Source organism: Mustela lutreola, chromosome 4 (genome assembly GCF_030435805.1).
Source record: "Mustela lutreola isolate mMusLut2 chromosome 4, mMusLut2.pri, whole genome shotgun sequence".
Classification (NCBI taxonomy): domain Eukaryota; kingdom Metazoa; phylum Chordata; class Mammalia; order Carnivora; family Mustelidae; genus Mustela; species Mustela lutreola.
In genome coordinates, this window is record NC_081293.1 from 199,438,819 (window position 1) to 199,452,461 (window position 13,643).

The following is a 13,643-nucleotide window of genomic DNA, read 5'->3' on the forward strand; positions in this document are numbered from 1 at the left end:
CGTGGACACGCTCCTTGAATTGAAATGTCTAAGTGGAGACGGGAGGAAATGATTTTTAAGAAGAAGAATCGTACAGCTCTTTCTGGAAGTCAGGGTTGCTCTCGAGATGAGTCTTTGGAAACGTAATTAGACTCACAGCTGGGGTTTCGACTGTTTTTCTGCCTCTGACGTAGAAGATGCGTGTGTAGATGGAGCCTCCCTTTTAACCAGATTCTTTTATACTCACGTTCTTGCCGTAAGTCTCGGCTGAAGAGCGTCCTATACGGGGAACACAGGGTGACAGAAACATCGTCCATTAATAAGTTAGATGGTGGGGACCAGTTACTAAAGAATGACTTAGAGGCAACTGCGAGGGGGTGTGTGCGCAGCAGGACCAGACCCGAGACAACGCCTTCAAGGGGACAGCACCGTCTCTTCTCTCTTAAATTTAAAAAAATTTTGTGGAGGAGGAAAAAAGTAGAGATACAAATTCTGAATCCTAAGACTTTTTCATTACTTTTATATTTTGAAACTGACAACTATGTCTCCTGTGTTTTCAGTCTTACCTGGATGGTCACACAGAAGTGTGAGCTCCGCGTTGCGGGGAAGGGACTGCTGGCCGCCGGGGGGAAAACCAGGAACATCTTGTTCCTATTTCCCACTATTTGTCTTCGGCTGTGTAAGCTTGGTGTCTTTACTTTTCACTAAACACTTTGATGGTACCTGGTCATTGGTAGTCCTCTAGAAAACATTTTTAAAAAATCATTAGAACAAGGGGTTTGATTTCAGGGAAATGGTATACAGTGAGCTGGAGAGCTGTGTGGAAATGTGTGCCAGGTGTCCCCATCGGAACATGGGCTGATTGGGACCTTCTGCTTGAGGCGAGAAGCCTTCTGGAAAGACTGGTTTGTGCAGGAAATTTTCCACCGTCACCCACTCCAACACCGAGGCTCGTAATTCACGAGCGGGAACAGAGACCAGGAGGAAGCTCGATTCTGAGGCAAGATGCCGGGTCTCTGGGGCAAGGCCGGCTAAAGTACACGGATGAAACGGGAGGGGTAAGCCAAGCAGAGGCTTACGGGGGGTGTGGCGAGACGGAGGAAAGAGGGGGAGAAGAGCCCACGAGCCGTGATGCGCGCCGAGTTCCATGTGGAACTGCCGAGTCACTGTATCGTACCCTTGAAACGCATACAACACGGTGCGTTAAATATACTGGAATCAAAAGAGAGAGCCACAAAACAGGCAAAAACAGAAAAAAATCCAGCAGAGGCTGACCCCGGCCCGAGACCAGATGTCTGCAGCGTCCCGGGAAGGAGTGTGGACGCTGTGTGCGGCAGGGACGTGTGTGACTCCCCCGCAGTGAGGAGCACGTCAGGCTTGAGCTCCCCGGGCTCGGCCAGGCTCGGGCAGCTGAGAGCTGCTCCCCGGTGCCGTGGAATTCAGCCCCAGCAGGAGCAGAGAGAGGGGAGGGCAGGGGGGCAGCAGGGCTGGCTGGGAGCTTGAGGAACTCTCTGAAAGGGAAGGAATCTTACCGGTCACCCAGGCCCGTCTCACTCGGCCCCGCATTCTCCCTGATGCTCTGGCGAACTTGGCTTTCCTACTTTTGCTAACGCGGCTGGTAAGCCTTTTCGGTATTGGATACCTTTGATTACCAAAGGTTAGCATTGTTGGTCCTTATAATGTGTACTGGTCAACGTTGTTTTTGCCCTTGGAGCAAATGGGAACAGATCTGCTCACGCTCACTCATGAAGCTCTTTAAAACCTTAAAGATAGCCTTCCATCTCCCCCGAGCCTCTCCTCCAGGCAGCCCACCGGCCTTCACTCCAGATGACTCACACGGAGCAGCTTTCCTCCCCGACTCCAGCCAACCTGGTCATATTCTCATCTTTCTAAAATATTTTGGCTTATTGGTCTTACTCCTTAGGGGAAAAAAGGGACACCTTCAACTGGACTCAATTCTCCCAATTTAAGGGGAAGAATTTCTAGACCAGATACTCATAACTTCTTCCCCGAAAGACCTTACAGACTGGTTGGCTCTTGTCTCCGCCACACTATAAAAAATGTGCTCATTTCTTTCTTTTTTTAATTCAATGAAGGACCCGGATGGAATTCTCAGGGGAGTCTTTGCCCTGAAAACTGGCTGCTCCACAGAGGGAATCTTGGAGGGCTTCTTGGAAGCCCAGCAGCTGCCACCTAGTGGGCAGACTAGGGTAACGGATCAGGGTAATGGATGGGGTTCCGTATAGGAGCCAAGATGGCAGGTTTGCTTGGAAGAATGTATCAAGACCAAGATTTAGGAACACACAATGTAAATGCAGAAACTCTTGAAGTATTTTTTAAAAAATGGGGCATGTGCTTCCTCACCCCTCTTCTCCACATATCAACTCAAAGCAGGGGTGGGGGAAGTGCACTTGGGTTCCGAGTTCCTTGCTTGATCTCCACCGCCTTCTTTAAAGTGACCAGGACACGGGGAGACTGTGGGACGCGTTGGGTATGTCTGGTGATCACATATGTTCAAACTCATCAAATTGCACACAGCTGATAGTGCTGTTCTTTCCACGTCGGTGATACCTCCGGGAAGCTGTTTTTAAATGTTCCGAGGGAACAAAAGAACGTTTATAGGATGCTGCCTTCATGAGGTAGCTGTCGTGGTCCATCGGCCCCAGCTTGAAGTTTGTGAGCAGATGGCGTGCTCTCTCCCAGAGGACAGACTACTGTGGTCGTTGCGGTAGACCTGGGAATCGCCGCGCTAAATGGGACCTAATGAAATTTCCTTCTCTGTTGGTAACAGAACCCCAAAATGGTGAGGAGATAGACCCTCGGGGTAAACGTTTCATTCTCTCCAAATCTAAAACAAGAGATCTCCCATTTTCCAACTTCCTTTTAGAGTTGTTCTTTTTCTCCTTCAGGTTCTTAGTCTTTGACTCGACATCACTGACGTCCCACGCAGGTCATTTCTCTTCTTTTTCTCTTTTTTACCGTCCCATTCCCAAATCTCCCTTTCTTTTCCATGCCTAGTCTCTTCCCTGTGTTCCTGGCTCCCCGTATCTTTAGCCCTCGTGCACTTCTCACCAGATCCTTTTTCTTCAGCTGTGTGTCCCAGCCATGGGGGTCTGGATCCCCGCTGGGGAGAGCCTTGCTCTGAGCGCATCTCGACCCTCTGGAATGTTCAGCTCCCTCTATGAATAGAATATAGGATCAAATGAGGAGGTGACAGTAGATGCCCACTGCAGCGATCTGCTTGGTAGTCCTCACGCCTGTCCTTGAGCTCGCCAGCAATGGCTGACTGGCCTCTGCTTGAATTCCACCAGTGCTGGGGAGCTCACTACCTCAGGGGACCATGCATCCCATTATTGGGACACTCCAGTGAGTACAGTGCTTGTGCTGACCAGGAGCCCAGTCCCCAGGGCAGCAATCTTGACCGTTCTGTGGCCTCTGCCCTCCCTCAGACCGACCGGTCGGCTCCAACTCTGCTACTCCCAGTGGGACTCGCATCGTGGAGGAGAAAGAGGTTCGTGGACTCGGTACAAAGCTAGTGGCTACCTCATATGGTTCTCTTCGAGATTAAAACAAGAGAGTTCCTTATTCTCCTTTTTCATGGTTTCTGTTTCCAAAGCAAATACAGCTCTTCCCTCCCTTTACGGAGGAGGGAGCTGAGGCTCCGAGAGGCTGCGGACTTTGCCCCGCGAGTGAGTCGCAGGCTGAGCGGAGCCTGTGTCCCACTCTAAAACTGAGTCCTCGTGGTCGTAGCTGCACAGGGCCGCTGTGTCCTGCCCCCAAACCACCCCCACCCCCACCACTGCTTCCGCCGGGCGCGCTGTCAGGAAGAGAACCCCCGTGGCTGCGGGAAGGCAGGAGAGGCGCGGAGTCCGGCAGGCCGCCTGCAAGGTCACCGCGGCTCCTCAGATGCCCGAAACCAGGCCAGTGTTCCTGAGGGTAGGAACGTGGTGTGAATTTAAGAGACATTCCAAAGTTACACAGTCCAGTGAAACATGGAAACCAATGAAACATGGACAGTTTTAAAAAGTAAGGACTAGGAATGGTTGAAGGTAATTTCAGTGTTCTTCTACTGAGAGACCAAATACGTGGGTCCGTAGAAGAGAGACCCGTTAGCAGGAGATTGGTTTTCAAATTGTGGAATTTAGGATAAAAGTTTTGGGTAAAGAAAATACCCACGCTGAGAGGCCCAGGACAAGCTAAAGATAGGAGCCTAGAATTCAGAAGATAGGTCAGGCGTGAGAATGCAAATTCAGTGAGAAGCTGCCTAAGAAAGCAGAAGTGAATGGGATCTGCCAGGCCAGAGGTGTAGACCAGCACGAAGGAAGGAGAGCAGCCGCCATCACCGCGTCACACTCTGCGAACGGTGGAGCCCGCGCGGGTGAGTCCAGTGCCCAGTGTCTGGCCCTGGGCTGGCCCCTGGAGATGGCAGCTGGAGAATGTGAGGAATGCACTAACGTGTGGCCTTGCAGGCTTTTCTCGTGAAACGCGGTGATCGCTAAAAAGGAGTCATTCAGGGAGGATGTGACCAGGGATTTTTTGGTTCTGATGTGGCAGATTTGAGTTCTCTTTTACAAATTTGGGGGAGGTAGTGAGGGACAGGGAGCGATGAGACGTGTAAGGCAGGGTCTCGTGCCAAACCTGTAAGGCAAGAGTCATGAGGTTCGCCAGGGAGCAGAAGGGAGTGGCGTGGACACCTCCCAGGCTGATCTTGGAAAGGGATTGGGTGGCTTCTTTCTGCAGGAGGGGAAGGCCGGGGGGCAGGGGAGGTCTGCGGTGGGGCTCTAGGGGTGGAGACTGGATGGTGGACCGGCAGAGACTGAAGAAGTTAACCCAGTGCCTCTGGAGGATAGATTGTGCTGGGGTAGGAGGTCCGGGGGGGCGAAGAATGGAGTCCAGGGGACTTCGTTCTAGCTCCGTGCACTGAGCGAGGAAACCACCAACTCGGGTAGGGAATGTCAGGGAGGACTAGGATTACTGGGCGCCGACGAGTTCGTTTCGGAGAATATTGAGTCTTGGTGCTTGTGAGGCATGAGGTAGGGACGTCTAGGTGGAAATCCGGTTTGAAAGTGCAGGAGGGGCTGAACCCATGCAGGAAGAAGAGAGGAAGCGAGTCTGCAGGAGTGTGGAAGGTGGGACGAGTGTTCGTGACGAGGCTGCCACAGCGAAGACCGTAGACCCGGCAGCCTCGAAGTGCGGCTCCGTGGGCGCTGGAGGGGGAAAGGTGAGATGTGCGGGCGGATGCTTCCGAACTGGAAGAAGCAAACCAAACGTGAACTCACCCCACGACAGAGCTGTGACTCGTTATTTTTATTCCGATTACTAAATGCCAATAGCATTTGTGATCTATTAGATTTCATGGTATCTAATTTTTTTCGCGATTAGAACATTTGCTGAAATTGCTATCCCATCATGAATAGTGTTTTGGGTATATAGAGAAACAAGTTTCTATATATTCATTTTCCAAGGGAAATTTCACAGTGAAGAAGAAGCCAAAGTAACTCAAATCCATGAACTTCTGGGAGTGCACTCTTAGAAGAGCAACTGAACGCAGTCTTACTAACTTGCAACTGCACTTTGTTCCCTGATCAGAAGTATTCAGAGGCAATTTTTTTTTAAAGATTTTATTTATTTATTTATTTGACAGACAGAGATAACAAGTAGGCAGAGAGACAGGCAGAGAGAGAGGAGGAAGCAGGCTCCCGCTGAGCAGAGAGCCCGACGTGGGACTCAATCCCAGGACCCCAAGATCATGACCTGAGCCAAAGGCAGCGGCTTAACCCACTGAGCCACCCAGGCACCCCAGAGGCTATTTTAAAGAAAGAAACGTAAATACAACAGAGACCCTGGTAGGGGGGTGGGGAAGCTTTATCTTCCTAAGAAACAAATTCTTTCAAGACGATGTAGCTTTTTTTTTTTTTTTTTTAATTCCTATCAAGATAAGGACTATCTTGCTTTAGGGAGTGGTCTCTTTCCTGCCGGTGTCCTTGTGGCTCCGGGTTGAGACGGTGTGTTGAGGAAGAGAGGCTGTTTGACTGTTCCATCTTGGAGCAGAGAGAAGACTGTCACGTCACTCCCTCCTGTTGCTGCTTTTTAGAGAGTCGTCCATAAATCCCAAGTGCACTTGCATTTCTGAGGACCCCATTTGCATGAACAGTCCTTTCCGGAAGGTTCTTTCACACACGTCCTTGGCATATCCAGCATCTCAGGCCTGACCTCTTTTTGAGTCTGTCCCATTTCTGTTGGAATCTTTCTGATTAGTGATTCCGTTCCCAACATAGTTCACAACATATTCCATCCATACATGTCTTGTTTTTTTTCTTTTTGCCCCATAGTACACACACAGAATGATGGGCACTTCTCCCTTCTTCTTACCATTGCCCTTATAAGATTATTTTAATTCGGTCTTCTTTTTCTCATTGGCTCCTGTCAGAAGGTACTCCCAGGGCTGAATTTCAGAGTCATTCAGTGGTATGTTTAAGGAGTCGTGCAAAGATCAACGTCGAGGTCTCTGGGAATGGCATAACCAGAGGACGAATTGAAATCACTATTTCCAGACGGATTAAAGAAATATTCCTTCAATAGCAAAGTATTGTATCTTTGTTATATGTGTTGGTGTCCTGGATTTTTTGTTTGACAGCAGTTCACTCGGACTCGTAACTCTAGTTAAGAGATACACCCTTTGTTCACGCAGTTTCCAATGTAGTGATTGGAGAGACACAGACCTCTGATCGAACCTTGCTTGAGCTTGATTTCAGTTCCTTAAGATTCAGTTTCCTGTGTTCAGAGTGGGATGATCATACCTGGACTGAGTGAGCTCCTGGATACCGAGGAGCCTGCATGCCTCCTCCGTGGACGCTCGCCCCTCAGGGCCTCAGCTTCAGCAGCATCACCACTGCCATCCGTGTTCTCCGCCGTCATTTCAAAGACTTCCGCTGTGCGTGGTCTTTGCCAGCACCTCTCTTCGGCACTGAAACCGTTTTGATGAGGAATTCATCTCTGTTTGTTCTAGAAGTGGGTGGGCATTTATGGGGAGGCGCCCAGGAACCTAGAAGTCTGTCCACAGCTGATGTAATAGGCGCCTTTTTTCCTCTGGATTCAGACTAGATCTACCATTTACCTATTGCTGTGTAAGGATCTACCCAAAACATTAACAGCTCAAGACAACCAACACAACACTTCTTACCTTAAAGTTACCGCGGTCAGGGCTTCACGACCGTCCTGTCTGTGTCTCTGGCTCGTGGTCTGTCAGAGTGTCGTCTGGGGCTGCGTCATCTGAAGGCTTGACTGGGGTAGAAGACTCCGCGGGTCCACGCTCCCTCGTGTGACCACAGGCAGGACGCCTCCGCTCCTTGGGGCCTGTTGGCAATCCGATGGGGAGGAACCTTGGTCGCTCACCGCATGGACGACCTCTCCTTAGGGCTGCTTGCATGGGTCACACCGTGGCGCTGTCTCCCCCGGAGCCACCACACCTCCTCCTGCCCAGTCCACACCTGCTATTCCGTTGAGGCCTTTGGAATTGGGCGCCACCCCTCCCGCCCTCCCCCTCCTCCCTTTGGCCTCCGGTCCTCGGTCCTCCGCTCCCCTTCCTCCTCCTCGCTCCTCCGCCCTTGCCGTAAGTCCTGCTCCCATTTTAGCAGAGGCCACGGTTGGCCTGCCCGGGTCCTCCTGAGCCTGGAGTGAGATGAACCGGGCGACCAGGTGGCGTTGGAGGAGAGCTCAGGCGGGCCGTGGAGCCGCACTGTGGGCCCCGACCGCGGACAGAGGCTCTGTGTCTGCCCGGGTTCTGGGCTTGCATCGGAGGGAGCGGGTCCAGCTCAGGGGCGGTTTAGTCAAAGCGCAGGGTCCTCGGACGGGCGCTGTCTGAGCCGGCGTCTGCTCAGGACCAGCCCTTCCTTCTTCTCCTGGGAAGGCAGTACGAGGCGTCCCTCCCCACGCAGCTGAGCTGGGTTTGTGTCCCCCTTCTCGGAGGGCGAGGGCAGGGCCGGAAGTTCATCATTCCGTTGCTTCCTGGCTATTTACTCATAAGGAAAGTGGTGTTTGGACAAGTTCCCCATCAGATGCCGTCCCTCCCCCCTCCAGAGGCCACCCCAGGCCCCGTATTTCTGCTGCAGGAGTCTCGGGACCTTCAGGACTCGGGGCTGCTGATTACTTACTTGCATATCTGGATTCTCTTTCTCCAGTAACTGTGATGCATCTAATCGTCTCTAGGTTAACCCGGGCCCCAAGGAGGCAGGGAGTCCGTGAGCGGCGCAGGGCCCTGTCCCTTCTCGTTCTCACATTCAGTCCATGGTCTGCGCCCCCGTGCGCGCCTCGACCCCCACCCTTCACTCTGCACCTCTCTCCCTTGGCCTCACCTGTTACCTTCAGGAAGGTGGTGGTGAATGCCGGTCACTGTAACGTGCCCAGACAGGGTGTGGACTCTCAGAAGTCACACGGGGGGGGGGGGGGGGGGGGAGAGTGTGGTACGTTCTTGCTTCAACCCTGAAGACAACCCCTCACCTTCCCAGCCCTGGGGAAGGTCTCTATCCAGAGAGCCGGAGGTGAAGGAAGCCAAGATTTCCTGAACTGCATGTTTTCCCCATTTCTGGTCGTGGGTTAGGGAACTCTGTCCTAGCTTAAGAGTTGAAGAGAGGCTCCAGGTTGCGGGCTATAGGCCTTTGGAAACACTGTTTAGTTACCTTAGTTTTAAAAGTCGTGCCCCTCTTGGAATGAGCTCTTGGTTTACTGACCGCTCTCCAAAGCTGAAAGACTCACGCTGCATTGGACAGAAGGACGAGAGTTCGCCCAGGGAAGCCTATCTTGCTTTTTACATTCACTGAAGATGTACCTTGGAATTTGCCGTAATTTACAGGGACACCCACAGTACATGGGTCTTACGGTCCTGCTGGGTCTAGCTGGCTGTCCGACAGCCTCTGGTGACCTCCTCACTGGTCCTGGGCTACATGTCACTGAGCTGGAAATCTGTGCCCCTGATTTAGTCACAAACCAGCCAGCTCTGGAGTCTGTATCAAGCCTCTGACTGCAGGTAAACAATGTGCAAATGAAGAAAGTAAAATAAACAGGATATGCAAATTAACTTTCTAAGTAAATTAGACTTTGCCTCCAGGTCTCCTGATTAACTGCTTTTCCTCCACTGATGTTTTTCTAGGATGCACAGTGATTTAAAAATATCATGGTCACAGCCTTTGTCTCAACGCTTGCTTTTTTTTCTTTTTCTTTTTTTTTTTTTGTCTTGTCTGTTTCAGATATACCAACACTCCTACACTGGATATTATGTCCTGAGCAAAATTCCTCATGGGTAAGATGATTCTTTCATTTTCTTTGAATGAGAAGTATTCAAAACAAAGAAATGGTAGAACCCTGAGTAGTTGCTTAATTCCTAGAATTAAGGGCAGGAAACGGGGCTGCTTGATTTTGACAGTGAAGGGCCCGGATGTTGTGGGGCCTCCCGAGCTAACTGTCTGTATCCAGCGTCTAGGGGTCCCGCCAGTCTGGGTACTTGCCCATTTGTGAAGCCCCCGTCCTAGGACAATGCCACTTCTCTCTTGTTCTGTAGAGGTCCTGCCGGGCAGGACTGTCTCCCCATGCCCCACCCTGTAATCAGCTGTGGCCGTCCCAGGCATGGGGAATGGCCTGGGACCCCCACGGGGCTCTGGTTATGTACACGATAGAGTGACACCCCTAAGCGTGCTGCATCTCTCAAAAATGTGTGATTTGAGACTCAAATGTGTGTGGGAAAGACAGACATGAGACCAGGCATGATTTATGAGGTTTTCGGTGCCGGGCAACTATACCCACACGCGGCACAGGGAGGCATTATCAGGAGCTCACCTCTGGGTCCAAAGGCAAAAACAGACACTGGTTAAGTGCGGCGAACAAGTTGGTTGCGTTAGATGTGGAGAAACTGCTGCAGAATTAAGAGAGACGGGGGTGGCTTCCAGTTCGTCTCCCGGTCCCTCTCCCCAGTCACCCCTCCCCGGTCACCCTCCCCGGTCACCCCTCCCCGGTCACCCTCCCCGGTCACCCCTCCCCGGTCACCCTCCCCGGTCACCCCTCCCCGGTCACCCTCCCCGGTCACCCCTCCCCGGTCACCCTCCCCGGTCACCCCTCCCCGGTCACCCTCCCCGGTCACCCCTCCCCGGTCACCCTCCCCGGTCACCCTCCCCTTCTGCCTCCTCCTCTCCCCTCCCGCCCCTGTCGCCTTCTTGCTCTGGGTCTCGTGCTCTCCTCCACCCGCCGGGGTTCTTTCAGGAACCTTGGGAAAGGTGAGGGGCTCGGGAAACGGTCAGAGAAACTGAGCATTGGTCCCGCCGGTGTCAGTGTTGCCTGTGAACGTTGAGGGAGGTTTCCTCGATTTCCGGAATGTAAACAAGCAGCAGGAATTGCTAAAAAGTATTGTTTCGTGGGAGAGCATGAACCAGCAACACCGATGTGCCAACTGCGGTCGTCTGCTTTCTACTAAGTGTAAGTAGAGCATGGGCACCTCTTTGGAAAGCAAACATGGAGAAAACAAGTTCATCTGGCCTTCAGAGAAAGGGGAGATGTGTGTAGACGGGCGGCAGCGTGAGACCAACAGCTTCTGTGAGACGAGTAGACAAACCAAGTTCAAAGACCCTGAGGGTGAATCACGGGTAAAAATTAAGCATCCTTAGGAATTTTTCATTTAAATCCTATTTTAAATAGAAACTCAGGGGTTCTCCACTGAGGAGGAATTTTTCCACGGTTTTCTGAAGCAGATCTGCATCTTCAGAGCTCACGGCAGGCAGGAGTATGATTATACCTTGAGATTTATGTACCTGGTGTCGGAAGATTGAACGTATTATAGATGATGGATGGTTCATTCCGTCTTCCATCAGTTTGTAAAACTCAGAACTGTAGAAGCGCTTTATGCCGAACACATTGTGTTAACACACTGCATCAGTCAGAGCTTAGAAGTAGAAGATTTGGACAAGCTGACCCAAACCAGCGGCAAAGCGGAGGACGAGACTTGGTTTCCGTGTTGACGGTGATGAACTCCCCACAGAGAACGTCAACATGTAACCGGCTGCCTTCGGTGTTTTTAAAATCATCAGTGATGGTAATCGCCACCATTCGTAGATTGACTTTCGAGTGCCTTCACCCCAGCACAGCAGCCGCAGGAAAAGCACTCCCACCCCCATTCCCAGTGGGAGCTCTAAGGCAGGCTGCCCCACAGCTCCCAGCTCGTGCACAGCCTGGCTGACCCGAGCCCCATGCCTTCCAGGCATCCCCTTGAGCTACGTTACAGCTGTAAAGATCAGAGTTTTAGTCGTGTGAATTTATTTGTTTTCTAAGGACCCTTACATGATCGAAAGACGTAGCAGACGACTTGTGTCCTTTACTGGGAAAAACCCCAGTGGATGAGAAGGTCCGTGGCCTTCCCACCACCCTGTGAGCTGACACAGGATCTCCAGGATCTCGGTTGGCATCGCTCAGCCACCCCAACCTCTCCCTCTTTGTAGTGATCGTTTATGGAAAATGAGTCCATTCATTTCATTTGTTGTCAACATCTAATTTGTATTAATGAGCCTTGAAGCCTCATGGTTCTGCAGCTTCTGCGACTTCTCGGGGGGTCACCCGAACGGGTGCTCCTCCTCCACGGAGAGCGGGAGAAGGGTGCGGCCCACCATCCGAGGCTTGTGCTCCACATAGATCCAGGGTGGAGAGGAAGGCACAACAGTGTTTTTAAAACAAAAATTAATCTGGTTAATTTATCAGGATTTGCATTATTTACCATACAAAAAACAAAGAGCTTCGCTTGGTGCTTCCAAAGACACAGATCTGTACCTTTCTCCCAAGATCTCACTTCTCTGTCCTGACTTCTCCCCCAAAGACTCCACCGTGAGCCCGAGGCCATGCGGTCTGCAGGATAGGATTAGCCCTCATTTATAACTAGAGTTTTGTCTTGGCTTCAGGCTTTCCAGCCAGTCACGGAGAAAGCTCAAATTAATTTTTCAGTGCCCTCTAAATCTGGTTCCCTGCGTTTTTGCCGGTGGCAGAAGAACTCGAAGAAGGGATGCCTTTTTCCCTGTGTGGTTCACAAGCCAGGAGAGGAGCCCCCATCCCGTGAGCTCACTTCCTCCTTCAGGGTTTGGCCCTTGGTCTGCCGGGGGAACTGAGCCCGGTCCTTGTGTGCGCACCGGCTCGGCTCATAATGAGAATCCCAAGGCAGCAGAGTTGTCATGTGTGCAAAGATCTAAAACTGAAGGCAGAATCTGTTTCACTTCCACAAACTAAATGTTCAAGAAGCATATTCTTAAAAGACACGTATCTTTCACACAGATCTGTTTGCTACGCCAGATTTAAAGCTAGTCATTCTTACTATAAAACATTTCACTAAGTTTTTATATCAGAAATTCAGCAACATAAAACCATCTTCTGAGATAGAGATTATAGCCAGCTAAACATTTTCTATTAAGAACCCATCATGTGTTTTTACAGAACTATTTTTGTATGCTCGGCTGCTTCTGGAGGTTTTCCTGACCTGACATTTTTCTGGAATTAACTTTTTTCTTGGGCTTGAGGGCTTTTTAAAAAATATATATATATATATCTGTATGATTACAATTTCTCATCAGGATCATACTGAAAAGCATATGGACTGGTGAAAATTATTCCTTTTATAACATAAATCAATTTTAAGGAAAACCCGGCATATCTCTTATAACTGGGTGGCTTTGGCAATATGGGATTTAGCAAACAAAATAATACTAAAACAGACACAAAGAAACATTGGAAGGTATTTTTCTTATATGCCAGGGCAACTTTGATAAATATCATTGCCCTAAATTAGCTAGCTTATTTACTGGTGTTTTTCAGTCACCACCCATATTTATACAAAAATTGCACTCCTTTGGGATTCTTATCGACTTAAGAAGTTGCGTTCTGTATCTGCAAAAACTGTAAACTGTGACATAGGTCCTTCTGTGCAGAATGACCCTCTCACGTTAAGTCTAGGGTACAGAGGAACATTCCATTGATTCAGAAGCGAGACATCTGGGCTTATAACATATGCTTAGCACCCGGCATCTTGCCAACAGCATGAGGCAGGAGGTAAGAATGTCACCTCTGTGGCCACATCGACCTGAATCTGAACTCTCCGCCTGCTGCTGACCTTGACCATTGTGGTACTTCTGCAGACCTCAGTTTCCATGTTTTTAAAAAGAGGACAATGCTGGCGCTCCCCTCAGGGGCATCTTATAAGAATGAAGTGGAGTGATATATGCAAAATGCATGGCAGAGAACTTTGCTTCTAGTGAACATTTGGGGATGTTATTTCTCAATATTGTAGGATATACCCATATATATTTATAGTCTCATGATTAAATATTATTTGACTTTCTACCAGATGAAATCCCTTCTGTTACAGGAAAGGCATGAATTTTATTCTATAAGAATAAAAGCTAAGGCTTGTTCTACAACACTTGGGTAATTGTAATGTCCATGTGATGTTTTAATGTCTCTCTTAAAAGAAATGTCTGTAGCCTCAAATGTCTATAATTCCCAATGCTCAGTGCCTTCTTTTTTATATCACTTAAATCAGACCAACCACAATTAATGTTTAAGGTGTTCTTGTTTTGACTCCAGTAGAAGCAAACAAGAAGGTATAAGTCCAGGAGTTTTTATTGAAATGCTCCATGAGTAAC

General features: G+C 50.0%; 1 protein-coding gene across 4 annotated transcripts in view; it reads left to right on the forward strand.

The window, feature by feature from the left end:
- Positions 1–13,643, forward strand: part of DPP6 (dipeptidyl peptidase like 6) — an 848,700-nt gene that overhangs the window by 667,796 nt on the left and 167,261 nt on the right. For all 4 annotated transcript variants that reach the window (XM_059172341.1, XM_059172343.1, XM_059172340.1 and 1 more), the window contains exon 6: positions 9,225–9,277. In XM_059172341.1, the coding sequence (XP_059028324.1) occupies positions 9,225–9,277 (53 nt within the window). The remainder of the gene's footprint in view (positions 1–9,224; positions 9,278–13,643) is intronic.